This window comes from Simochromis diagramma, unplaced genomic scaffold (assembly GCF_900408965.1).
Source record: "Simochromis diagramma unplaced genomic scaffold, fSimDia1.1 OVJJ01000685.1, whole genome shotgun sequence".
NCBI classification, from domain to species: Eukaryota; Metazoa; Chordata; class Actinopteri; order Cichliformes; family Cichlidae; genus Simochromis; species Simochromis diagramma.
The window spans coordinates 2,585,946-2,611,441 of record NW_024387477.1 but is presented as its reverse complement, the minus strand read 5'-3'; the positions used below and the strand labels follow the sequence as shown (position 1 = coordinate 2,611,441).

Below are 25,496 nucleotides of genomic sequence, written 5' to 3'. Positions count from 1 at the left end.
ACAATAACCGAGGAATGTGAATTTGTCCTCCGCAATGTCACCAGATTGGGTAATTGACAGCGGGTGTAGAGGCAAACTCGTTGTCTTTTTTCCTCTCCTTTCTCTTGCAGATGTAATCTTCAAATCGCTGCTGCTCTCTGATAAGACGCAGCTGCTCGTTTTTTGAGAAGCTCCTTTATTTGAAATAAGTCATTTCTGCTGACCAGTGGGCCCACTGTGAACACTGGTGCTGAGTTGGGCGTTTATTGTTCACGATGAAGAATGAAACGTTTCATTATTAACTATAGCATTTAGTCGCTTTCTGCTCAGCTCTTTAGCGCTCCTTTTCAGCACAGCATCCATTTCAGTACCAAGAGGAGGAAAGTGGCTTCATGAACTGAGCTAGGACAATATTTTCTTTGTCTTACCCTTCCACTGGTGTTTTCTCTTTTTTTACCCACTCTGCTTAGTTTAGATTCAGATTCAGTCTAAACGCTCTTATTTGGTTGTTTATAAAGTGGTCGCGCTATCCTAACCGACTGCTACACAGCAGCTGTCCGGCCGAGGAAGCATGGCGTCCTGAAATAGAATCACACTATTCATCTTAGAATCCAGCTTTTTTTGTCCTTTCAATAAAGTCACTTCAATTGTGTTAGAGTGGAATACAACTGATTTACAAAATAATCATCACATCAGATCTTTGCTGCGTATTACACGCGCATTACACTGCCACCTGTTTTAATGTGCAAGTTTATCTGAGTTACAAGAAGTAAAGAACCAGAAGTGGGTTATTTGCTTACACTTCTACTGTACTCTTGTATGTTTAACTCAAAAAGTAATTTAACTAAATTGACTTACTCCAGTATTTTACATTGCTGTGACATTTTCTTCATTTTTGAGGTGATGAAACTGATTATTTTTTAATTGACTGGAAGTATTTTGATGGTTCACTTTCCATTTAAAAATGATCATTTCAGAGTGCTTTTTCTTTTGTGTACATCTGCCATAGTGTGCAGCTGTTCTTTGGTATTGCAAAGTCCAAAGTGGGAGTGCTGGTGAAATTCCAGGATTTCAGCTTTAGATTAAAAATCTTAACTAAAATTTTCTACACTCTCTGTCACACTGAGTTACTCTGTGTCGAGTTGCTCAGGCAGCGTTTTGTTTATTTTTATGTTAGACTGTCAAACATGCAACAGAGTGAGAATACACAAGGACTGGATATTGATTGTGTTTAAATATCACTAATTGTTGTATTTAATTTTAAAAATTATACTTCCATTACTCGCGTCTTCCCAAAGTAACAGACTTACAATGCTACAATGCTGTTATGTTATGTTATTACTCAGGTACAAATTTTCACTGTGATAATGACTTATTAATAAAATCATTTGACAAAACATTGAGGACGAACAGAATTCACATTCTGATAAAATGATAGATTTTTTAAAACTTTGAGTCCTTTTCCTCATTCAAAGGCACTGCAGGAATATTAGAGGTTAACAGTAATCTTACATGCATGTTTGGATCACCTTGTCCTGTCAGACCTAATCAGAAGCCTCTTCCTGTTTTCTCTCTTGTAGCACAGCCAGAACATTGAAAGGAGGCTCACTAAAATGGTACCACTTATTTCCTGTCATGATGTAGCTATATAAAAAGAAAATAAATCATCATGTCTTTCTCCTCATCTCAGCTTCTGTCTATTTAGTTTATATTTAAATAATACCATTAATATTAATAATAAATCCTATTGGATGGATGGATAAAATACTGACTTTGTACATATACCGAATTTCCCGGAGGAACCCACCCGAGGGATTAATAAAGTTGCATCTAATCTATCTACATTAGTACTCTACACTAAACTCCTGGTGTTGTAAGTGTTGTTCATCTGTTTGCATATTTTTGCATGTTTTCAATAAGTTTATGTTTGAAAAATGCTTTTTTATATGTCATATTGTTACTATTACTTCCACTTAATTTCCCCCTTTTATAAACTATATATTTTGCAGTTGTAACAAACCAACTGTGCAAACTGTGTGTCAATAAAGTTTTCTGATGCTGATGTCACCAACTCACACACAAAGAACTTACAGCTGCCAAACTTGAGGGGGCATGCATGTGCATCCATGGGGAAGTCCACGAGCTTCATGGGACACTCGGCGCTAATCGTCAGCCTGTTGCAGAACAGAGGAGAAGCGTTTGACTTAGGACCAATAACAAGGCAATAAGGGCTTTCTTTTAAAAGGTACACCAAAAACTACTGCCTACATGGTTCTATTTGTTCAGGTATTTTAAAACAAACTAAGGTGGTTTTTCAATTGTTGCTATGCAATCATTGAGTCTGCTGATCTTTATATAAAAAAGGCCAATTACTATCAAACAATCAACTGCTCTCCTGAATGAATGTGAAAGTTTGGCATGTGCACTGCCTCCACACAGCTCTCTACTGTGTACACAGCGAGAGCGGGTTTTTGATTTCACAGGAAATCTCTTTCATTGCTTTATAACAAACAAAGTCTGTCATCCCTCCTATCCCATTTTAATGACCAAAAAACACTAAAAAGACAAAACAAATACATGAAGTGTAACTAACACAAGCAGGCTTTTTAGATGGATGCAAAATTAGAGCTGGCTGCAATCTGTAGATTGGCATATTATTCGAGTTAATATAAGTACCTCATGGTGTAGAGGATGGTGCCGTTCTTCATGATGCGGAACAGCCTGTTGGGCGCCGTCATGTTGTGAGCGACGGACCTCTTGCCGTTCCTGAAGAAGGTGTCCGGTGTCCACACCTTTGTTACCATCAGGTTGTTCAGCCTGAGAATCTCTATCGGGCCCTCGTACATCAACCTCCGGTCTACCCACATCTGGCGAAAAAATACGTCCATTGTGTATTCCTAAGATGGGAAAAAAGGACCAAAAATAAGACCAGCTGGAAGAAATTGCTTCGGTTTTTCAACAAAACATAAAGCAGGCTTGGTTGAGTGGCTCTTGGTTGAGCAAGATAGTCATTATCTTCAAGTATTGATCTCTGTGTCTTCTGTAGTTTGACACTCAATTTAGAATAAACAAAAAGAAAGTCATAAACAAACATGAGATAGGATAGGTACCATTTCAACGTCTGAGACAGGCCCAAAACTTGTCACATAAATATCAGTCTTGACCTCAGTCACAGGACCTGTTGAGATAATGAAACAGACAAGTGTCACATTTAATGACCGTTTACTGGTGTAAATCCTTCAGTGTCGCGGTCATAAAAAGACAGGAGTCCTATTCATACTTGTTTAGCCAATCTAAAAGCCTTGCAGTAACTTATCTCTTCCAGAGCTGTAGCGCCTTTGTTGCTGTTTCCATTCTGTTCACTTTAAAGCGAAGCTGGTACGCCTGCATGTCTGAACATCTCTGCTGACAGGCTGCTTTACAACCAGCAGTGAGGCATCTCTTTGAGAAATATGGCCGTAGAAACCCAGAACTGTACTTTTAGAACTTGAACTGTGCATTAGGACGTTTGTGTGCTGACATACACACAATTATGTAACCACACTCACTCAAACGTGCCAGCTCAGAGGCCCATCTTCAGTGGGCACAACTACCAGGCTTGTGCACAACTCAGCAGCGCTCGTGTTGTGATACACTAAACCACAAAGCAGTATGTTGCGTATGCAAATCACATAAAACATTGTAGAGAAAAAGGTCATTAAAATGTTGCCATAATGGTCCCATGAAAACATGTCATGCATGTCCTCGGCTTTCTACTTCCCCCATGCTGTTAAAGAGTTTCAGTAAAGCGTTCATGCTCATTTGACAGTCTTAACCCTGCAATGCCGAGTGCATCATATTTGATAGATGAGTTTTAGAGACCTGTCATTCCCCCCCCCCCCAAAAAAAAACCTAAAACAGCTGCATAGAAATGCCAGTCTGATGGAAATCTGATGCAAATTACTGGGCTGAGCTGTCTACTAAGGTTGGTGGTTCAACCCCTGGCTTCTTCAGTCTTGGGCAGTTTCTTCACGGGCAAGAAACTGAACCTCAAGTTGCTCTCTGAGTGTTCACTGGTAAATGGTTACTGGACTAGTTCTTGTATAGCACTTTTCTACTCTACCTGAGCACTTAGAGCACTTTATACAACTTGCCTCACCCATTCATACCCAAGCACATGCGAGCACTGTTTTTTCTTTGGTTAAGTGCTTTTTGTCTAACATTCATAGACAGACTCTATTGGATCCATCAAAGAGCAACTTGGGGTTAGCATCTTTCCCATGAAGACCGGAGCAGCCAGGGATCAAACCACCAACCTTCCTATTATTAGATGACCTCATTAGAGTGTGAATGTGTATGGATGTTAAAAAGAAAACACTTTGCCGTAGAAAAAGAAAGGTGCTGGCATGAATGGGTATGAATGGATTAATAAGGCATGTTGTGTAAAGTGCTCTGAGTGCTCAAGTAGCCGTCCATTTAACATAAAATTTCTCAGCTTCAATAAAAACCAGTTTCAAAAACTTGGAATTTTCTGGCAATTATTTCAGGGTTCAGGCTGTAGACTGTTAGGCTGTGCAAATAAAAGTGCACATTTTTTTAATTATGGCATATTTGATGGTCATTTTATGTTTTTTTCTTAGAAACGTGTTTTTCCTCCCCACCATCACCAAGTGCTTGTTCACAGATCAATGACATTCTCTCTCCACCCCTGCAGGAGCTTTACTTTACAGTATCAAGTGCCTTGAGATGACTGCAGCTGTGAGCTATATAAATAGAATACACCAAAATTGAAATCTTTAGCCTCCCTCAGCAAGTGGATTGTTCCCTCTGCTCATTTAGAGCGCTTCAGGGGTGTAGTATGATTACTATGGGTGGAACTGACTTGATTTAAACCACACTAATGGGGTGTTTTGTTGCTCAGCAGTGAGTTTGCAGCTATCTTTAGAGTACATTTTACGTTCTCTTACATTAAAAAGTCCAATAACAAGCGAAGCTCCCTTTTTAGTGGTTTAAAGATGTCACCGGATGCTTTTATTGCTCGATAATGTGGTTAGAGCTACGAGGTATGGCTTTTAAAAATAAATTTTAAAAAAGTAGCATAGATTACAGAAGAAATAAAATTTCACCTGGTGGTTTGAAGATTCTGGATATTTCCGAGTGGTCACATAGCTGATATGACTACTTTTATTGCAGAACACTCTCAATAGTGCGCAAAAATAGTGCGCATTTTTCTAAAATACCTCCGAATCCAGGTCGCAGCCTGTTGTCATAGCCGTCCAGAAGTCGGTCCAAAATGCGAGTGAAATTCTCCGGATAGATCCTTTCATCCTTTTTTGTCTGCGCAGAGATTTTCTTCATACTATGAAGAAGAAGAAGAAGAAAATCGGGATACTTGTAAGTTGAGGGCTGAAAACACAGCTCGGCGGCAGGTTTCAGCACCGCGGACAGAGACTCACCAAGTCAGCAAACAGAAAAAGTAGAAGAGGGTCCGAGTAAACGCGGGGCGCATCGCTGTCACCATCTCCTTCTTCTTGGCAGAAACCATCCTTGCATGCCATACTTCAAGCCTCTTCACATCTCACCACCACCAGCACCAGCAGCAGCAGCACCACTACCAGCGGCAGCAGCTGCCTGTGTCCCGGAGTAAAAAAAGGGAAAGAGGAGCAGTAGGCAGGGAGCGACACAGGGCAGAGCGGCGCAGAGAGGAAGAGGGAAGTTGAGAGCCCTTTTCCTCCCGATCCTGCAGTCTCTCTGCCAGGCGCGCAACACAAACTCAAACATGCACGCGCGCACACACACAAACACACACACACACACATACGCGCACACACCTTCACCCCGAGCCCTGGTCACCTCTGGTCCGCATCTAAGCTGCTCTGCTGCTGCTCAGCACCCAGGCACACAAACAGTCCTTCCCCTCTCTCCCTCTCTTCTTCACTCTGTTTGCTTCAGTGTCTCACTTCTTTCTCTCCCTCCTCTCCCGCTTTCTCTCTCTCTCTCTCTCTCTCTCTCAGACACACACACGCGCACCTCCTTTGGTCAGGACACAGATTAGACGTGCGCTGCTTTGAAATAGCTTAAGCTCACAAGAGTCACATCTCTGACTTCACCCTGCTGTCAAAACTGGAGAAGCAGGAAGCAGAGGCTTTCTCCATCTCCTCAAAGCCCATCTCAGCCCCTCCGCCTCCACCCATCAACATCTTTTTGCATTCAGTTTCCAGCTCTAAGAAAAAAAGTGTACTTTTTTTAGTCACCAAATCTCCAACAAATGAAGATCTTCTCACTCTGACCTCAGCATCGCTGCTCTGTGACAGCGTCACACGCAGCCTATAGCCTACATGTTGAACTAGTTTCAGGAATGCAATGGTGAGCGCCTGTATTAAGATTCAAATGGGTCAGTCTTGTCGCAATACGCAATCACACACACACACACACAAAGGCACACAGGTACTGTAGAGGAACTGGGACAAGCCACATGCTGCTTCACAGATTTCTCTGCACCTGGGACAAGCACAAGACCTTCACTTGTGTGTGTGGTGTGTAAACTGAGAGTGTGTGTGTGTGTGTGTGTGTGTGTGTGTGTGTGTGTGTGTGTGTGTGTGTGTGTGTGTGTGGAGCTGAAGGTGAAGTGCGGGTAAATCTCAGGATAAACAAGATGTCTGGGTTCCACCACACTGGCTTTCCTGATTAGTTTTGAAGTGAACACACACACACGCACACATGCACATTTTACTTTTTTTAATTTTAGCTGAAACAGAAGCCACTTAGTGCAAAGCAAAGCTGAAAAAACATCATGTAGATATATTACATGCAGGCTGAAGTCATGCAGTCTTATACCGCAGCTCCCAATCCCCTGCACAGCCGCCCACCCCAGCCCTCCCACAATACACTAAAGCAAGGCGGCTCTGTGGGGGATGAGTAATACGTGTGTTCTTTGTGGGGCCCGGCTTTCGTCCAGCGTGTGTGTGTGTTTTTTCGTTCTTTCATTTTAGACATTTTATTGCAGTTTGCTCTTTTAATGGAAGCACTTTGGACATAGGGTAAAAAAAGAGGTTGTAACAATATTCATTCAGCAAATGCCTCGAAATATCAGATGTAGAGTTGTAGGAAAAGTAACGTTTGCCTTATTATGCAATGATGACCTTTTCCTGTGAGTATGGCCAGTGTTTAAATTACTGTGTCTGGTGCATCATTGTGTTAACATTTGTGCCCTTAACGTACACACACACACACACACACATACACACACCCTAAGAAAATTGCAAGAGGTCTTTAATTTAGTTTTGGTTATTGGACTCTCCTGTGGGTTGTGTGTTTTGTGCACGTGTGTTTGCCTCAGAAACTGTTTGCCCTGTGATTCCTTGAAACAGTTTCTTCTGCTTTGTAAGCTATATGCCCTGCAGCAGCAAAAAAACTGCGACGATAACCCAGTTTTTTAACAGTGTGAGCGCATGTGTGTGTGTGTGTGTGTGTGTGTGTGTGTGTGTGTGTGTGTGTGTGTGTGTGTGTGAGAAGGAGGAGGGTAGAGGAGGAGCGATGAGGCTCTGATTGTTGGTCAGTGTGTGTGTGTTGAAAGCGGGTTGAGGGGCATGCCAACAGAGGGTCATTACATTACCTCCTGTAGGAGCCGTGCAGGGCCTGCTGGCAGCCATCAGAGAGTCCCAGCCCGATGACACGCGCGCACACACACACACACACACACACACACATGCACACACACACCTACAGCTGCTGCGGCAGGGCTTGTTAACTCAAGCTCAGCACATGTGAAAGACTGCTGTCTTCACTGTGTTTCACTTAATCTGCCAGAGTGGTGAGATCATACAGTAATTCTGTGCTCTTTTCTTACAGTGGAAAATGACATTTACTTACTTAGCACGTCACTGTTACATGGTATCAACATGTAAAGCACCACAAAAAAATCACTTTCACTCCATAAGAACTTATATGACCATTATTACTCATATCATGTTCTCTGCATTACAGAGAACATGATCGGTTAGACAGTTATTACCTTGTTTCTTCTCCTTGATTTGCTTTCCTTTCTCCTCTTTCCTGTCTCAATTTCACTTCCTGTTTTATTTTGAAGGCTCCTCACATGGCGTTTACTTTCCTGTTTTGTTCTTTTCCCACCCTCCCTAGCGTCTGAGTCTACCTGTCCCTTATTGGCCTTCACTCTCTGGTGTGTATCGAGTATTTTGTCGTTTCTCTGCCTTGTACCTCCTTGGCTCCTCTGTCCCCCCATCCTCATGCCTGTGCTCCAGACAGCAATTTCACTGCACCATGCTGAAGGATGTTTCAATTCATAAAATGGATCTGGAGGACAGTGGATTGAGAATAGAGGAGCTGTATTTGAGTTGTATTCTCCGTGGAAGTGCTTTTATACGTCATAGATAAAAGAGGCATTGTACACAATGTTTCTGTGTATTCATAATTTATTTCAGTTATTTAAAATGATTCTGCTTTTTGCTGTGTGTGTGTGTGTGTGTGTGTGTGTGTGTGTGTGTGTGTGTGTGAGAGAGAGATGTGAGAGAGAGAGAGAGAGAGAGAGAGAGAGATACTGAGTTTCATTGTGAATTTAATTAAAGTACTTCTAAAAATAAAAGTTGTCATGAGGACTGTTATGCTCTTCTGGCATCTGAAATCATAACATACAGCAGTCGGCTGTAACAAAACAACTGACAGATGATGCAGCTGTGCCAAACGTCATATTTAATTGACTTTGCTTTAAAATGAACGCTGCGAGGCAAGGATGTCTAATTTTTGTGTGTCTCTTCCTCACCTCCTCTGCTCGCTCTCATCTCTGGTTGGATTTCAGCTGACTTCATGTGTGGAAATCAAGCGGGAGCATCAGCCACTGAAAAATGAAGCCTAACCACATGAGCTGAAAACTGCAGTTTCACAAATGGCTACTTGAGGCCAGAGCCACAAGCGAGGTAATCCCCACAGACTCCTTGGTTAAAAGGAACAAATTAACAGCAGAAATATCCATGTTTTCAGCCTGTTACTAAGACACTTGTCTCTATAACTAATTTCCCCTTTGGTGAAAACCACATGATCGATAGACATTTTTACAGTTTCTTTTTGATGTAGCAGCTTTCCAGTTTCAGTGGGAAGGGCTAATAGTTGAGACCGAGAGGCGGGGCTTCACAGGTACTACCTACTAGCGGCCATCTTAACTCAGCAACTCAACAACAATGTTTCAAGTTCAGATCCAACTAAACAGCGTCGTAAACTCCTAAACAGCATGTAAAGATTTTTTGTCCTTTCCTCTTGTCACTTGCTTCACTCTTAACTAGCTAGAGAGCCGGGAGGAAATGTTAGCTAGGTTGCATTAGCTAGCTGACGTTCTTGCGATGCACTCCCCCTATGAGCCAGAAGCTGGGGGTAGCCTAGTGTTTTCATTGGTGCAGTAAAATTATTCTAATGGAAAAGGCCTGGGACAATGACAGGAAGTCCCGCTGTCCTTTCATCTGAAGCTTCTAGTGGAAAAATGCGTAAGTGTAAAAAAGACCTTTTTAAATTGAAAAGCAGTGGCATCGAAAAGAAACTGAAGAAACCCCCCCACTGTAAACAAAAAAGGTCAGTCAGTGTAAACAAATCTCTTTATTTAAGGTTGTTAAAGGCTTTTTTAATGTTGGTATTTTAGCTTTCAGTGGAGCTTTTTATGTCTTTTTATATAATCATAAAAACGACATAAGCTTTCATGCCACTGTTTCCATTTTTAGATTTCAGATTTCAATGTAAAATTGGCATCTATTCTGGTGGCATGAAATGTAATTTGATATCTTAATAAAAAATGAATAAATAATGTGATTTTCTTTTTCAGCTTTTTTCTTAACAATGATTTTGATTATTATCAACACTGTTAATTTATCACATCTGTGACAAAACCCTAACACTAGGACATGGTCTGATTGATTTGTTGAGCACTGTACATCACTCTATCTCTGACTGTATTTATATTAAAAACTCCTTTCTGAGTTATTTATATCCCTTTATGCATTTACGTCCTAGAAAAGCCGCACAGCTTCCTGGTTGTGTTACTGAGCAAAGAGAACCATAAAGGCCAGGTAGAGAGAAAGCAGCTCTTTTGCGCTGGGGGTTACGATTGATGAGGCTCATTGTGGCAGTGCAGGAAGCTAATGAGTCAGAACCACGAGTCAAGCTGTTGGGAAATCACGCCGCCACCAACCCTCCCTGTAAAAACCCAACGTGACATCTTCAACTCCAAACAAATGCTACTGGAGAGACACAGGCTGACTGAAAATGAGACACCGGAGAACGAGCGCTTATGTCACTGCTTTACTTCAACAGTAATTCATTTCTTCAACAGATATTTCAGCTTAACGATCCACAAATTACCAATAATCTGAAAGCGAATCACCACTTACAGTACAGTACTATACACACACACATACAGAATACACACCTTTAAAAATAAAAGCAAAGAAATTAAATAGTGCCTCATAATTTAACATGTCTTCTTGACTCTGATCAGTACTGAATAATATAAACATGTGTGGCTACTTTACTTTTAAGTTTATCTATTGACATAACCCTGATTCCTTTGTTTGTAGTGTTATTCAGAGTCTCTGAGCTGTGGGTGTTAAGTGGGCTACAGTTTCTCTTCAAATCATCTTCTTTAATCAACACCAACACAGCAGGAGAGAATACTCTCAACTTTACTTTCTACTCGTCAGCCACACATGTTAAACAGAGACTGTCACTCACATCTGTCCCACCGAACAATGGAAGATCAAATTGTTATGTTGAACATCTTTCTATTTAGACATCCAGCATCCACGGGCACTTTAAATCCTAATTTATATTCACGTTTCTTGGTTAGTCTGCTGTTTGGTGCTGTGCACCTACCAGGAAAAAAAAAGAAGAGTGGCTAAGATTGCTGATTATATTGTTACATTTAGCATAATTAGCAGCTGTCAACAGGGAATATTGATTAATACAGCTTTGAAAATGTGAATATTCGTTACAGAAAGGAACTGTAAAAAGAGTGTTGAATACTTTCTTTTTAAACTCGAGGTTTTGGTGTCAAATCTAGCCGTTAATTTGTGATTTATTGGATTACATACATCTATTTTCACACTAAAGGGCTAGAATATATTGCGCCTTTATATAGTACATAATCCAAAATCTTTTAATTTTACTTTTATTGAAATTTCCCACAATTATTGAGTTGAGTCATGTTCAAAAAATACAAATTGATTATCTTGAGTTTACATAAGAATGTGTTTTGTTACCTTTGCACTAACTGTTGTGCGCATAAGAAAAGAAATCTCATGTCAGAACTGTGTAAAACTAGAGACACACTTCCCATGTCCGTGGAATTAAGAGCATATGTGCTAATCAAATGCACTTGACTCACTGATCATCAGTAAGTGTGAGCACCTATATAAAGACAGGGCTTTTGTCAGGGCTCTGGTGTGAAGCGTTCAGGGGGTTGTTAATACAATGCCACAACCTGCCATGTGGAGTCCTGTGAAGACTTTCTTTTTCACATGAATGTAGTGAATGAGTGTAGCACCAAATGGTACAGCTGTTTACATACATGGGTAACGAATGTCATGGTAATTTGGGGCTTTGAGTAGCTAATACCCGCCGAAGGGATGTTCGACTGATGCCACTCTCCAGTGACATGTGGCGAGCGCTACGCTGTGGGCTCTTGCTGAAAGAAGCTAGGACAGCCACTGATGTTTCTTCATTAGTGACAGTTTTCTTGCGTCCACATTTTGGCAAATCCAACACTGAACCAGTTTCACGAAACTTAGCAAGCAGTTTGCTTTTTTTTTTTTTTTCTGCCTGTCCTCTTTGGCTCTTTTGCCATCAGAATTATTGTCTAAAGGTGAGGAAAGATGCCCAACGGATTTACTTTACCAAATTGACTATCCCAGCCTTGCCGTAATGGTCTATTTGATTCATCTTTTATTGTTTATTTTATTTATTTATTTATTTATTTTATTTTCACTTGCTAGATACAGAACAGACTTGAATGAGGAAAAGAAAAGGGAGAAAGGAAGAGGGGGGAAAAACAGTGGAGAAGAGTGACGGGGATAAAGGGAAAACAAAAAAAAAAAACCAACTAAATAAGCAGACAAAAAAAAAATAAATGCATATATCCATCACCTGGATCACCTGTTGAGAAAGAAAAAAGAAAACAAGCAGAAGAAAACGAGATACAATAAACAACATCACGATGATCTATGGGGAATATAACAGTAAATACTAAATATTAAACATTATTGTGCAGCACGTAAGATCGACAGCGCACAGTGTGCTTTGAGGTAGGAGCCAAAAAGGGTGTAGTTTGTGTGTGTGAGCACCCATGTGTAGACCTGTGACCATGGACGCGCTTTGTTTTTAAAAGGTTCCTTCATGTAATGATCTGCTAGAGGGTGTGGGGGGGCCACTGCCCCATCCACCAGGGCATGAAGCAGGTATGGAGGAGATCAAGACTCCAGACATCCAGAGGCCCCCAGAACACAAGAGACCAAGGAAGACCAACAGAGGGGCAGCCGCGCCACTGTCCCAGAAAGAGCTGAGGAGAGTCCCAGATGAGGGCTCACTCAGCAGCCGCGGAGCAGAAGCCAGGGGGAGTTGCAGTGACACGCCCGTGAGCTCCGCCGGCAGTGACCGAGCCCCAGGCCGAGAGGCCGAGGGCACCCCACCCCCAAGGTGGCCCGAGCGAGCCCCAGGCTCCAGGCCCCGATAAGCAGCCACCAAGGAGTGAGCCGGTGTGTACCCGGGCGCCCATCCCCGGACACAAAGAACCACCAACGCACCGATGTCTGAGGGAGTCCGCCACCGGCAGGGGAAGTGGTGGTGGGGGGAGATAGGCCTCCATACCTTAGAGGGCCTGAGATGTCCCCAGAGAGGTGGCGTCTGATACCCGACCTGACATATGGACACAGACATACAGGCACACACAGATACAAACATCCATTCCCACCCTCATGCTCTCATATGCAATTACTCAACACTCAACCAACGTGGAGACAGACATAGAGAGACACTGTACACACGATCACACTCCCCAAGCGTACTCTAAGAACCGGGTCTAGGTACCCTTGCCCCTGGAGGGGGGAACTGCACCCAAACCCAGGTGGTGTTACCCTTTTCCCTGTGGTGGGGAGAAGCAGACCGCCCCGACTCCGCAGCAGCAGGGAGGCCCCACACTCCAGACCCCAGTTTGCTAACTGTAGCATGGGAGATGGGTGGTCTCGTAGGGTGTCTTGCATTGAAATCTGCTGCAATGACCCGGTTACTGCGTTCACCAGATATCAACACAATTTCGATCCACCCATCTTGAGGAGTTTGCCCCCTCACAAATACTAATGTGCCACAAACAGGACTTTAATATCACCAACCATTCCCATTTTATTACGGTGTATCCATATAAATGGCTCACCCTGTATACATACAGATATATACACTTACTTAAATCTATTAATAAAAGTTGTGCTGGAGGTTCTACAATGTATTTAAAGATGAAAAGTCCAAGGCCTTTTTACTTCTCATTAGTGATGGTAGTTTCTCTTTGCCAACATAGAAAGGATTTGTTTGACAGCACTCATTGAATTGACCATTACTCAGAAGAATGGGGAAGTCCAAAGGAGGTCTCTTGGAGCCGTTTCTGAACAATCGTCGATTCCAAGATCATGAGTTCAAGGAATTGTATGCAAGTTATTCAGATCTCGTAACGGAGGTCTGGCGAGGGAGGAGCAGCTAGCAGGTCTAGCAGGTGTGCAGCTGGCAATTTAACTGGACAACTCGTTAGTCAGGTAGGTAGAACAATAGGCATTTATTTGGCAATAATAAGCCAGGTCTCCTTGGCTCTACACTATCTGGTCATACAAGTCCTGGGAACGAGAAGTTGACTGCGTCAGCCTGTTACAAGCGTAAGGTTTTCATCAAAGCGGGAGAGAATACAGCAGCACATTCTTGGGATGGAAAGACTCCGCCTACTGGAGCTATGCCATAATAACGATTGTTGCAATGCGTCAAAAATTACATACACTCATCATACCCATGTTGAGTGTATGTAAATGTCTGAGCGCAACTGTATATCAGCTACACAAGTTCCATTTTTGTCTATTTTCTTGACCCTTTTATGTTGACAAAATTATATGTACTGAGGTCACATGGGACATTCAACAATGCTATCAAAGCTGTTAAACTTTTGGGGGGTTAATTTAAGGCTGTAAATAAACTACATGCAGCCCTGATGTGATCCTAAATTCCCAGTGTGGCCATTAGTAAAATTAAGTTTGACATCCTTGTTTTAATTATTCCATTACTTTTGGACAGCTTGTTGTCCATGATTGGGAAGCAAGCTGCCTGCCAAGTGATGGAATAATTAAAGTTCTAGTTTGTGCACAGGACAAAAAGTAAAACCAATCTCACAGCGCACTTGTATCAAAAATGGAAACTTTGACATGCATGTAACAATATTCAAACTGTGGGGTGTGGGGCTTATTGTATTTAGTGGGGGCTCTGCCACCTAAGTTCCATCTACTGAAGACCGATTCTCCAGATTATCAGGCTACATCTTGTTCCATGATCCAGCTGTGGCACAATAAAAGTCAGTAACTCGGCTCAGAAATCCACATACGATGAGGCTATGCTGCTGTCTAAGTCTAATTTACACTGCAGATTGAGAAAAGGGGGTGGAATAAATCTGAAGCTGTTTTGGAAAATGGCCCACTGCTCACTCCAGTTTTACTTAACGTAGGGATGTGAACACTAATTGTATTCCATGGACCACATACAGCACAATTTAATTCAAAATGGGATGGACTGGTGGAAAACATTACATTAAAAACTACGTAAAAAAAAAAAAGGTAATTCTTTGAGTGTAAAGAAGTACAACTACAGTCTGAAAATGATCACATTTAATGAACCAACACTTTACAAAACAATTAATTATAATGTACAGTTTTTCTAAACTGCTTTGGTTTTAAGGCTTAACCACCTTACTTAGTGCCTGTGATATAAAGTCATGAATTATTTTTTTCTTGATAAACTGATACAGATTCAGACCCTAGTTTGGATAAAGTGTGGACAAGCCCCTCCCACCGTGTGATCTGTCCGTCACGTCTCCTGACACAGAGCTTCCTGGTGCAAAAGTCATAAAGTTAGGCTCCAGTGCAGCTCTCCTTCTAAGATACATTTATGCAACTTAATGTCCAAACTGCTTCATACTCCATTTGTCTCATGTTAAACTCTCACAGCTCACACTGATCACGGGTGAATTTATCCACTCAGACTGTAGCTTGAAGCTCCGCACACTGCTTGGAAACCCCAGTTTGATTTTGTATGCGCTCAAGCAAACATCAGTGAAGATGCTCGCTCTTCATCTGGAGGATGCGGATGCCATTACGGTAGCCGTCAATGATCTCTGACCTCCCTGCAGAGGCGGAGGTGGAGCCAAAAAGAGAGTCTGCCCTCAGGGTTCAAACAGCATGGTATGACATCTTCACTGACATGCAAGCCTGTAAAAATAAACTGCATTTTCCAGTCATCCATTTTTAAGAAAGAATATTGACATAAATTCTTACTTTCAAGGTTCAAGTTACCACCTCACAGCTCATATTGCTCTTGGGCAGTTCCTATCTTTATTAACACTTTGTAGAAATGAACAGTAAAGCTGCATAAAGAAAAAAAAAAAGATCCTGAGGCACTAAATCGTCCGGCAAGAACAAGATATATTCAGAGAAGCACTCAGAATACAGCGGCCCAATGTTTTATGTCTTATGAAGTGCTCTTTCTTCTGTCATTGCTGTCCACAATCATGACAAATGAAGTCGTCCCATCCAAATGCAAAGGAGGCATCATCCTGAGCCATTATCCACTTGTGACTCTGAGTGATTGGGAGTCATTTTTTGCTCTGCAGTGCCCCGGCGTCCTCTTATCTACTTCAGTAAGCCTGCCCACACATTACATACAAGTACTTGACAACACTTGAGTGCCCTGTGATATACAGATGGCAAATTTCCCTCTTTTTCGACACTTCGCTGCTCTGACACACTTACATGAAGTTTATGTCTATGCTATTCAAGCAAGTGAAAGTCAGACAGAGAGGCGAGCAGTAAGGCTATCTTTATTTTCAAGTCAAAAGTGTTTCATGAAACATCTCTTTTTATTTTGTTGGTTTTGTTTCTGTCTATCATCAAATAATCAATAAGTGTTGCCCAGATGATTATAACCTGATGTCGCACACTGTCGCACACTTGCATGCCTATTTCTGCTATAAAGTTGGGAATTTAACATGGGACTGTTTGAGGTTTGTCTCACGTTTGGAGGCAGCCTTGTGGGCTTCAAGGATCCCTATGGGCAGAAATCTGTGCCATCAGAAACTGAATTTGAATAAGTTAAATTTGAATTTAAATTCCTCAGATTGAATCTGAATTGTAACTTGAATAAATGCTTTTGAAAACTGAATTTGAATTAGTCTAATTTGAAATTGAATTTATGGTTTGAAAATGATCATCACTAAATTGAAATTGAATTTTATATTTTGAAAATGAATCGATTTGCTTTGAAACTGCATTTTATCCTTTAAAAATTCAGCTCTCGAATAATTTCAGTTTCACTTCTCACCATTCAGTTTCAGGTCTACGATTCAATTTCAGTTCCAAAATTCAGTTTTTTGGAACTTACATCCGGTTCCGGTTCAAGCGCAGATTAATAGAACTACGTTTTACTAGCGGACCGAAAGTGTTACTGACGGGAATCTACAGCGTCTTGAGCTGAATTAAGACTTCAGAAGTCATTCGTCATGTCGAATGACCAGCGGATAAACTCTCAGGTTGGTAATAAATGTATTACATGTATAAGAACAAGCGTCATGTTAACAAATGATAGCCGTAAGGTAACTTTTATGCTTATTGTAGCTGTTAGCTAAAAACGCTAATTTAGCGTAGTTTGCCCTGAATTCAGCTTTGACAAACAAATTTGATCGACTGTTTCTAGTAGAATTCCAAAGTTGTCATCTTGGACCCTCTCAGAGTACCCCCTCTGTATGCTTGCAGAGACCCCTACAGTAGGGAAACATGCAAAACAGTGTCCAAACCTTTGTATTTTAGCTTTATTTATGTCTTACACAGCAACAACAACAACAACAACAACAACAACAACAACAACAATCTTTATTTATAGAGCACATTTAAAAGCCAAGGGCATGCCAAAGTGCTTTACATAAAAGAATAAAAGAATAAAACAATAAACACTATAATAGCATCCCAACTCTTTAGCTAACTTAATAACTTTAGCTAAAGTGAATAGTTAGTCTAATTCATTAGTGCAGCATTACTGGATCACCTCTGTTTGAAGTGATATAATATGATATACAACTATCACTGTGTTTAACTACCATAATAATTCTTAGCGTACTGAGTGCATGCTTAATTCGATTTTTTTTTTTTAAAGCATACTGCTCCATTACTATGTTTGACAGGCTGAAGTTGTCAGGTCACCTCCTAAATCGACCATCTTTTACAGGTGTTTTGTGCCAGAAATGGAGTGTCCACTGAAGACTGAAGATACTGAATCTCTACGCCTTGCCATTGATCCCTCTTGTGCCTTCATCTAGACAAGAGACATTAACTTAACCACTCTCATATGCTCTGTACCTACATCACCTTCCCTGACAGTTGTAGCTTGGCTCATCTGAGGGTGAAATTATAAGAATGTGTTATTTTGCAAAGTGCTCTCTAGGGTTCCTAAATAAAATATGGCATTGAGGTCATTTCTTTTGAATTAATCCCTTCTTCTGAAATATAAGAATCTCTCCTGGTTTTAATGGCACTTTGGATTTCCTTACTTTCTGTTCCGCTTCCAAACCCAAATAGATGCTGACACAGTAACATGGAAGAGGGAAAGAAGTTGGAAAGGACTACTACAAATAAACCCAATGCCTAACAATGAAAAATGTAAAATAAGAACAATGATAATAATAAAGATAAAAGATGAAGTAACAAGTTTTTAGTTTTTAGTTTATTCCAAATGATCATCCAGATGTCTGTGACATGTGATGACAAACACCATAATGGAAGGCCTTAGTCATCACATGCTTAAACTCATCATATATTTTTGCATATGCTGAACAGGCAGTCAGACATGCTGTAACTGTGGGGTAGAAAACTGCATGAACACTATACGGCAGGGGTCTCAAACTCCAGTCCTCGAGGGCATGGAAAAGTTGCATGCCACTGGCCCTTGAGGACTGGAGTTTGAGACCCCTGTCATATGGAATATGACAGGTGTGGTTGAACTGCATGAAGACTCTGAAGTTTCTCTTCTCTTCTGGCAGGACAGGAATGTGGCCTTGTCCTGTGAGCCACTGTAAGGATGTACTTAGAGTAGAACTGGACTGTCACCGGCCTCAGGCTCTTCACCCTTTTCAAAGACAAAGCAGTCATTTAGATAAAATATTAGATATTGTTTACCTGTAAATGCACAAAGTAAATTTTGAAATGTAATTATTGTCAAGAGTGAACAAGCACTGATAGTGTAATCTACAGCTGTGGCCAAACGTTTAGAGAATGAGAAGTGTTGTTTGTTTATTTGCAAAGTTTGCTGTTTCAGTGATAGTTGTATATCTTTTTCAAAAGATGGCGCCGGTGAGGTCGGCTGCCGTCACGACTGCTCCGACCACTTTTTCTTTGTCTTTGTTTTTTAAGTTAGTTTTCAGCGTTTCTAAATCGGCAAAACCATCACCATTGGGTACATTAGGTATGACAGTGACACTCTTGTTTCTATTGGTATACAATGTACTCACAATTCGAAGTTTTTAACTCCGGACCCGAGCTGGCCGAGTGAGATCTCGAGGGAGAACAAAGGGAAGCGGCGGCGGCCTAGAGGGAAGCGAGCCGGCGTCAGGAACAGGCTGAGAGCTCGTGCACACCGCACACCTCTGCCTAGCATCCTGCTCGCCAACGTCCAGTCACTGGAGAACAAGCTTGACGACCTCAGGGCCAGGATAAAGTTCCAGAGAGACATTCGGGACTGCAATCTCCTCTGCTTCACCGAGACATGGCTGAACCCAGCGGTGCCGGACCACGCCATCCAGCCGGCCGAGTTCTTCTCGGTTCACCGCATGGACAGGACACGGGACTCGGGGAAGTCAAGGGGAGGCGGCGTGTGTTTAATGGTGAACAACAACTGGTGCAACAGTGCGAACGTTGTTCCTCTCACACGCTCCTGCACACCAAATCTGGAACTACTGTCCATCATGTGTCGTCCTTTTTATCTACCTCGGGAATTTACATCGGTCATTGTAAGTGCCGTTTATATTCCACCACAAGCGGACACGGTCACCGCCTTATGCGAGCTGCATGAGGCACTCACACAGCACCAGACACAACACCGGGACACTGCGCTTATTGTGACGGGGGACTTTAATAGCGCCAACCTCAAACGCGCAGCGCCGAACTTTTATCAACACATCACCTGCCCCACCAGAGGTGAAAGGACACTGGACCACTGCTACACTACGGTCAAGGACGGCTACAAGGCACAATCCCGCCCCCCGTTTGGCAAATCTGATCACGCCGCCATTTTCCTCATGCCAAAATACAAACAAAGGCTGAAACAGGAAGTTCCGGTTCAGAGGAAGGTCGCGCGCTGGACGGACCAATCGGTGGCCGCGTTACAGGACGCACTCGATGACGCAGACTGGGGCATGTTCAGGAACAGCTCCGACGATGACGTCAACGTGTTTACGGAAGCGGTTGTGGGATTCATCGGGAAACTAGCGGATGATACCGTGGAGACAAAGACTATCACAACGTTTCCCAACCAGAAGCCGTGGGTGGATAAAACCATCCGCGACGCTCTGAGATCCCGCACCGCTGCCTACAACACGGGACTCATGACGGGGGACATGGACCCGTACAAAGTCGCGTCATATAACGTGCGGAGGGCGGTGAAAGAGGCGAAGCAGCGCTACGGGAGGAAACTAGAGTCACAACTCCAACAGAGTGACTCTAGGAGCCTGTGGCGGGGACTAAGGACAATAACGGACTATAAAGCACCAACAACCGGTATGACGAACGCGGCCGTGACTCTGGCAGACGAGCTGAACACTTTCTATGCTCGCTTTGAGGCTGCAGCTAAGGTCTCCAACAATGCTAGTGTTAGCGGCGCTAACGGCTGCAGACAGGAAGATGCTGCCAGCACCGGAAACGTGCTCGTCATCTCCGAGCATGAAGTAAGGAGAGCCTTCAAGATAGTGAACACCAGGAAAGCAGCAGGACCAGACGGCATCCCAGGTCGTATCCTAAGAGACTGCGCATACCAGCTAGCTCCTGTGTTCACTGAGATATTCAACATCTCTCTATCTCAGTCGGTGATCCCCACATGCTTCAAAGAGTCCATCATTGTTCCTGTCCCGAAGAAACCCCACCCTGCTTCTCTCAATGACTATCGCCCTGTAGCCCTCACCTCAGTAGTGATGAAGTGCTTTGAACGCCTGGTCAGAGACTTCATCATTTCTTCACTACCAGACACACTGGACCCACTACAGTTCGCTTACCGTCCAAATCGTTCCACAGACGATGCCATCTCTCATCTCCTCCACACATCACTCACTCACTTGGACACTAGAAGGGGGAATTATGTTAAAATGCTCTTCATAGACTACAGCTCTGCATTTAACACCATAATTCCCTCCACACTCAGCACCAAGCTGGAGCATCTGGGACTCAGCTCATCTATGTGTCAGTGGATCTCCAACTTCCTAACTGGCAGACCGCAGGCAGTAAGGATGGGCGGACATGTCTCAGCCTCCACCACTCTCAGCACTGGAGCCCCCCAGGGGTGTGTTCTGAGCCCCCTGCTGTACTCTTTGTACACATATGACTGTGTGGCCACTACCAGCTCCACCACCATCATCAAGTTTGCTGACGACACCGTCGTGGTGGGCCTGATCTCTGATAACAACGAGACGGCCTACCTGAAGGAGATTAGGAATCTGGAGAACTGGTGCCAGAGGAACAACCTCCTTCTAAACGTCAGTAAGACAAAGGAGCTGATAGTGGACTTCAGCACAAAGCAGGAGAGGAACTACCAGACCCCCGTCATCAACGAGTGCCCAGTGGAGAGAGTGGACAGCTTCAAATACCTCGGAGTTCACATCACGCAGGACCTGTCATGGTCCTGTCACATCAACACCGTGGTGAAAAAGGCCCGACAGCGTCTCTACCACCTCAGACGCTTGAGAGACTTCCAACTGCCCTCCAAGGTGCTCAGGAACTTTTACTCGTGCACCATAGAGAGCATCCTGGCGGGAAACATCTTAACCTGGTTCGGGAACAGCACCATGCAGGACAGACGAGCTCTACAGAGGGTTGTGCGATCAGTTGAGCGCACCATCCGCTCCGAGCTCCCTGACCTGCACTCAATCTACAGCAGGCGGTGCTGGACCAAGGCCAGGAAGATCGTGAAGGACCTCAGCCATCCCAACAACGGACTGTTCTCTCTGTTGAGGTCAGGAAAGCGATTCCGCTCCCTGAAGACCAACACAGAGAGACTGAGGAGGAGCTTCTTCCCGCAGGCAATACGGTCTCTCAATCACACCACCACACAGTACTGACCCACACATACAGTTCTTACACACACACTGGACTTTCTGGACTTTGTTTTTGCACAACACTGGTCACTATATTCTTCATTTCCGGTTAATACTTGTACAGCTGCTGTTATTGTGTATATATTATTTATATTTAGATTTCTTCATACATTCTTATATAGTTCTATATTGTGTATTTTGTTGTACAGTTATTTTATTTTCAACTTTAATTTATATATTTTATCTTATTCTTCCCAGTTAAATTTACCCTTCATTCTAATTTGTGTTGTACAGTTATTTCATTTTTAACCTTAATTTATATTTTATTCCTTCCTAGTTAAATTTACCCTTTTTAATTTTTCATATTTATTTCCTATCTTATTCATAGCCTTTCCTTGTTTTTGTTTTCTTTAGGTCACGAGCAGTTGTCCAAGCATTTCACTACATATCGTACTGTGTATGACTGTGTACGTGACAAATAAAATTTGAATTTGAATTTGAATCATATTATATCACTTCAAACAGAGGTGATCCAGTAATGCTGCACTAATGAATTAGACTAACTATTCACTTTAGCTAAAGTTATTAAGTTAGCTAAAGAGTTGGGATGCTGTGTAAGACATAAATAAAGCTAAAATACAAAGGTTTGGACACCGTTTTGCATGTTTCCCTACTGTAGGGGTCTCTGCAAGCATACAGAGGGGGTACTCTGAGAGGGTCCAAGATGACAACTTTGGAATTCTACTAGAAACAGTCGATCAAATTTGTTTGTCAAAGCTGAATTCAGGGCAAACTACGCTAAATTAGCGTTTTTAGCTAACAGCTACAATAAGCATAAAAGTTACCTTACGGCTATCATTTGTTAACATGACGCTTGTTCTTATACATGTAATACATTTATTACCAACCTGAGAGTTTATCCGCTGGTCATTCGACATGACGAATGACTTCTGAAGTCTTAATTCAGCTCAAGACGCTGTAGATTCCCGTCAGTAACACTTTCGGTCCGCTAGTAAAACGTAGTTCTATTAATCTGCGCTTGAACCGGAATCGGATGTAAGTTCCAAAAAACTGAATTGTAGAACTGAAACTGAATGGTGAGAAGTGAAACTGAAATTATTCGAGAGCTGAATTTTTAAAGGATAAAATGCATTTTCAAAGCAAATCGATTCATTTTCAAAATATAAAATTCAATTTCAATTTAGTGATGATCATTTTCAAACCATAAATTCAATTTCAAATTAGACTAATTCAAATTCAGTTTTCAAAAGCATTTATTCAAGTTACAATTCAGATTCAATCTGAGGAATTTAAATTCAAATTTAACTTATTCAAATTCAGTTTCTGATGGCACAGATTTCTGCCCATAGATCCCCAGTATTTAGCAGTTTTGAGTTGGCTTCATTTTTCTGCCCTGTAGGTTGCTGCTTGATTCACACTACTTTCACACCAATGACTACAAAACACTAACATTTTTATAGTTTTTGGTCCACAGGTATTTTTCAAACTATAGTGCGATGGTGAGGGATGGTTTTGATTCAGCTGCAGTGAAGGGGTGGAGCAGAGGTTTCAGGGGGCAGTGCCAGGAGAGGCTGGCTGGCACAGCTGTCAGGCATTGTCTAATTATGTCTCTCCTCTTTATGCAGTAGTGCGCTGGGACCAGGAGAATGATGCGATGAACTGAGTGAGCTGACATTGTCTGGAAAAACACCTTTAACAAAACAAAATGAGTAATAAAGAAAGTAAGCACAGTAAAGGTGGTGTACTGATTGTATGTGTGTTGGGGCCACAGTGGCAGAGACACAGAAGTTTTCAACCTTTTTTTAAGGCCACATCAAAATACAAAAAATATTAAGTCAAGGGCTGTTGAAAAGCTAGCCAATCAGAAACCATGCAAATATTCTGCACAGTCTAATAATAAAGAAGGAGCTAAAGAAGCAGGTCTTTAACGCTGCAAAACAAAATCTTTGCTATTTCTTTCCCATGTAAAAGCAGTCTCTGAAATTGTTAACCCTGGAAAGAGTTTTTAAAAAGCTCAGTTTTCAGTCTTAAATTATCTCTCACTAAAATGCCTTATGTAATCTCTGTCATCACATTTTTTGGCACTATCCCAACAAGTGCTGAAGAATCTGTAGTATTTCGTGTTTGTTTTTCTTTGCTGTGAATTTCTTATCTCGGGCCAACAGTTGCTCCTTTTCCTCTGCTTGAGCCACAGTGGGTGTCTCAGGGCAAATGATATTCAGCAACCAATTATTTTTACCCAAGTGTCACTTTTTGTTTATTTATTAATTTAATTATGTGATTGGCTATCACATCTGTGGAATTGCTATGGAGAGCTGCCTCTTTTCTGGCTTCATCCTTGGACATTATTACTTAAGTTTCTCTAGTTGGACTTGTTCTCTTTTGCCTTAGTGGTGCAGGCCTCTCTCTTACAACATTATCACTTATCTCCCTACTTTACCTCCAGGTATGCATGTTGCCTTGTATAGCGAATTGGAGGTGTAGCTGTATTGCAACAGCATGCAGACTGCAGGCAAAGAGAGGAGCCTGTTGATTTTGAATGAGCATTAAAAACAGCATTAAAAACAAAACTGGATGTTTGGCTGGCCTAGGTCCATATTAAATGCCTTTGCCTAAATACAATCTGGAAACCATATGTAGTGGATGAATGAACAATGGGATAAAGACAGTGACACTGTAATGTGTAATGTGGAGATGAAGCTAGCTGTGGAGGTGTGCAGATGAATGGGGAATGAGCAACAGCTTCTAACTTTCCACAAGAACTCATTTATTTAAAATATCAAAAATTAAAGTGTTACCTCTACCACACATTACTTGAGAGCACACTAGTCCTTGTACACATGGAAGAATCCATTACAGAGATGGTGCGAAGAAGAACAAAAAGGGGGTAGTACACCAGTCATGAGACAGGAGGCGCCACCATGCGGCGATACACTGCATTACAACAGCAACTGTTACAACACGTTTCCAGAACTGCCAAAAATCCATAAAAACTCGCAGGTAACAAACGTACAATGCTCTAGGTGTATTTAGGCTCAATTTTTTGTTAGACTTGAACTGAACAAACATTAAAATCCTACTGAAATGTACCTCTCTTCACATCTGATGATAAAGATATGACCCTCCCGTCTCCCAACAACAAATTGGCTAAACAACAACAGCTTCTGGTTATAAGCTAACAATATAGTTGCTAATGTTAGCCATGAGTGTCCTGAAAGTCACACTTTTACTCTGATTAACAGTTTGATTACATTCAAGGTTTCACTAACAGCAGCTAGCAGAGGCTAACAGCAACAAAAACAGTACCACTTACCAACAGAAAAGATCAGGATATCTTCACCAACTCACTTCATTATTGCTTTTATCTGACAGGAGTGAACTTTCCTCAGTCAACAACCTTTACTGGACTCCTTTCACAAAGTTTTACAGCTTCCTCTGGAATAAAGAGATTTGAAGACAGCTGAGGTAAACAGTAGACTGATGGCCTACATTCACTACAGATAAATGGCAGCCAGAGCTTTTGAGTTGACTCAAAGGTAAAAACATAAAATGCTGCAAAATATTTATTTAACACATATCTGTTTTTTGTGATTTATTGCCAGGTGCTGATATTTAGATATGTTAAAATATAGTTTTATACACAAACAGACAAAGAAACAAGCTCAACTTTGGTCATTATGGAGGATACTCTGTTTTTGATCTGTCATCTGATTAAAAGCCGATCTGTCCTACAGCAGCTACCAAAAAAACATTTTGCACTTGGAAGGGGTAAGAAAGCAGAATTCAATTGCAATCTACTGACATTGCCACTAAAATTTGACCTGGCTTAACTCAAAGGGGACAGACCTGTCATTAAATTGCAAACCAGAAAGGAGGATATATATGAATCATTCCAGGTTAAAACTTGAAGCTTAGCAGAAGCATCCTTTAA

The 25,496-nt window shown here is 42.0% G+C and overlaps 1 protein-coding gene and 1 long non-coding RNA gene across 2 annotated transcripts in view; one reads left to right on the top strand and one right to left on the bottom strand.

The window, feature by feature from the left end:
• The window catches only part of gabra4 (gamma-aminobutyric acid type A receptor subunit alpha4), a 33,926-nt gene extending 27,701 nt beyond the window's left edge, over positions 1–6,225 (bottom strand). Inside the window, exons 1-5 of the mRNA XM_040016071.1 lie at positions 5,415–6,225; positions 5,199–5,317; positions 3,090–3,157; positions 2,656–2,876; positions 2,071–2,153 (exon numbers count right to left, since the gene is read on the bottom strand). Of these exons, the coding sequence (XP_039872005.1) occupies positions 2,071–2,153; positions 2,656–2,876; positions 3,090–3,157; positions 5,199–5,317; positions 5,415–5,503 (580 nt within the window). The 5' untranslated portion in view covers positions 5,504–6,225. The remainder of the gene's footprint in view (positions 1–2,070; positions 2,154–2,655; positions 2,877–3,089; positions 3,158–5,198; positions 5,318–5,414) is intronic.
• Positions 6,226–16,730: 10,505 nt separating this feature from the next.
• On the top strand, positions 16,731–18,112 carry LOC120724420. The gene is made up of 2 exons (XR_005693916.1): positions 16,731–16,783; positions 17,476–18,112. It is a non-coding gene; the product is annotated as an uncharacterized LOC120724420 (long non-coding RNA).
• Positions 18,113–25,496: the final 7,384 nt, after the last annotated feature.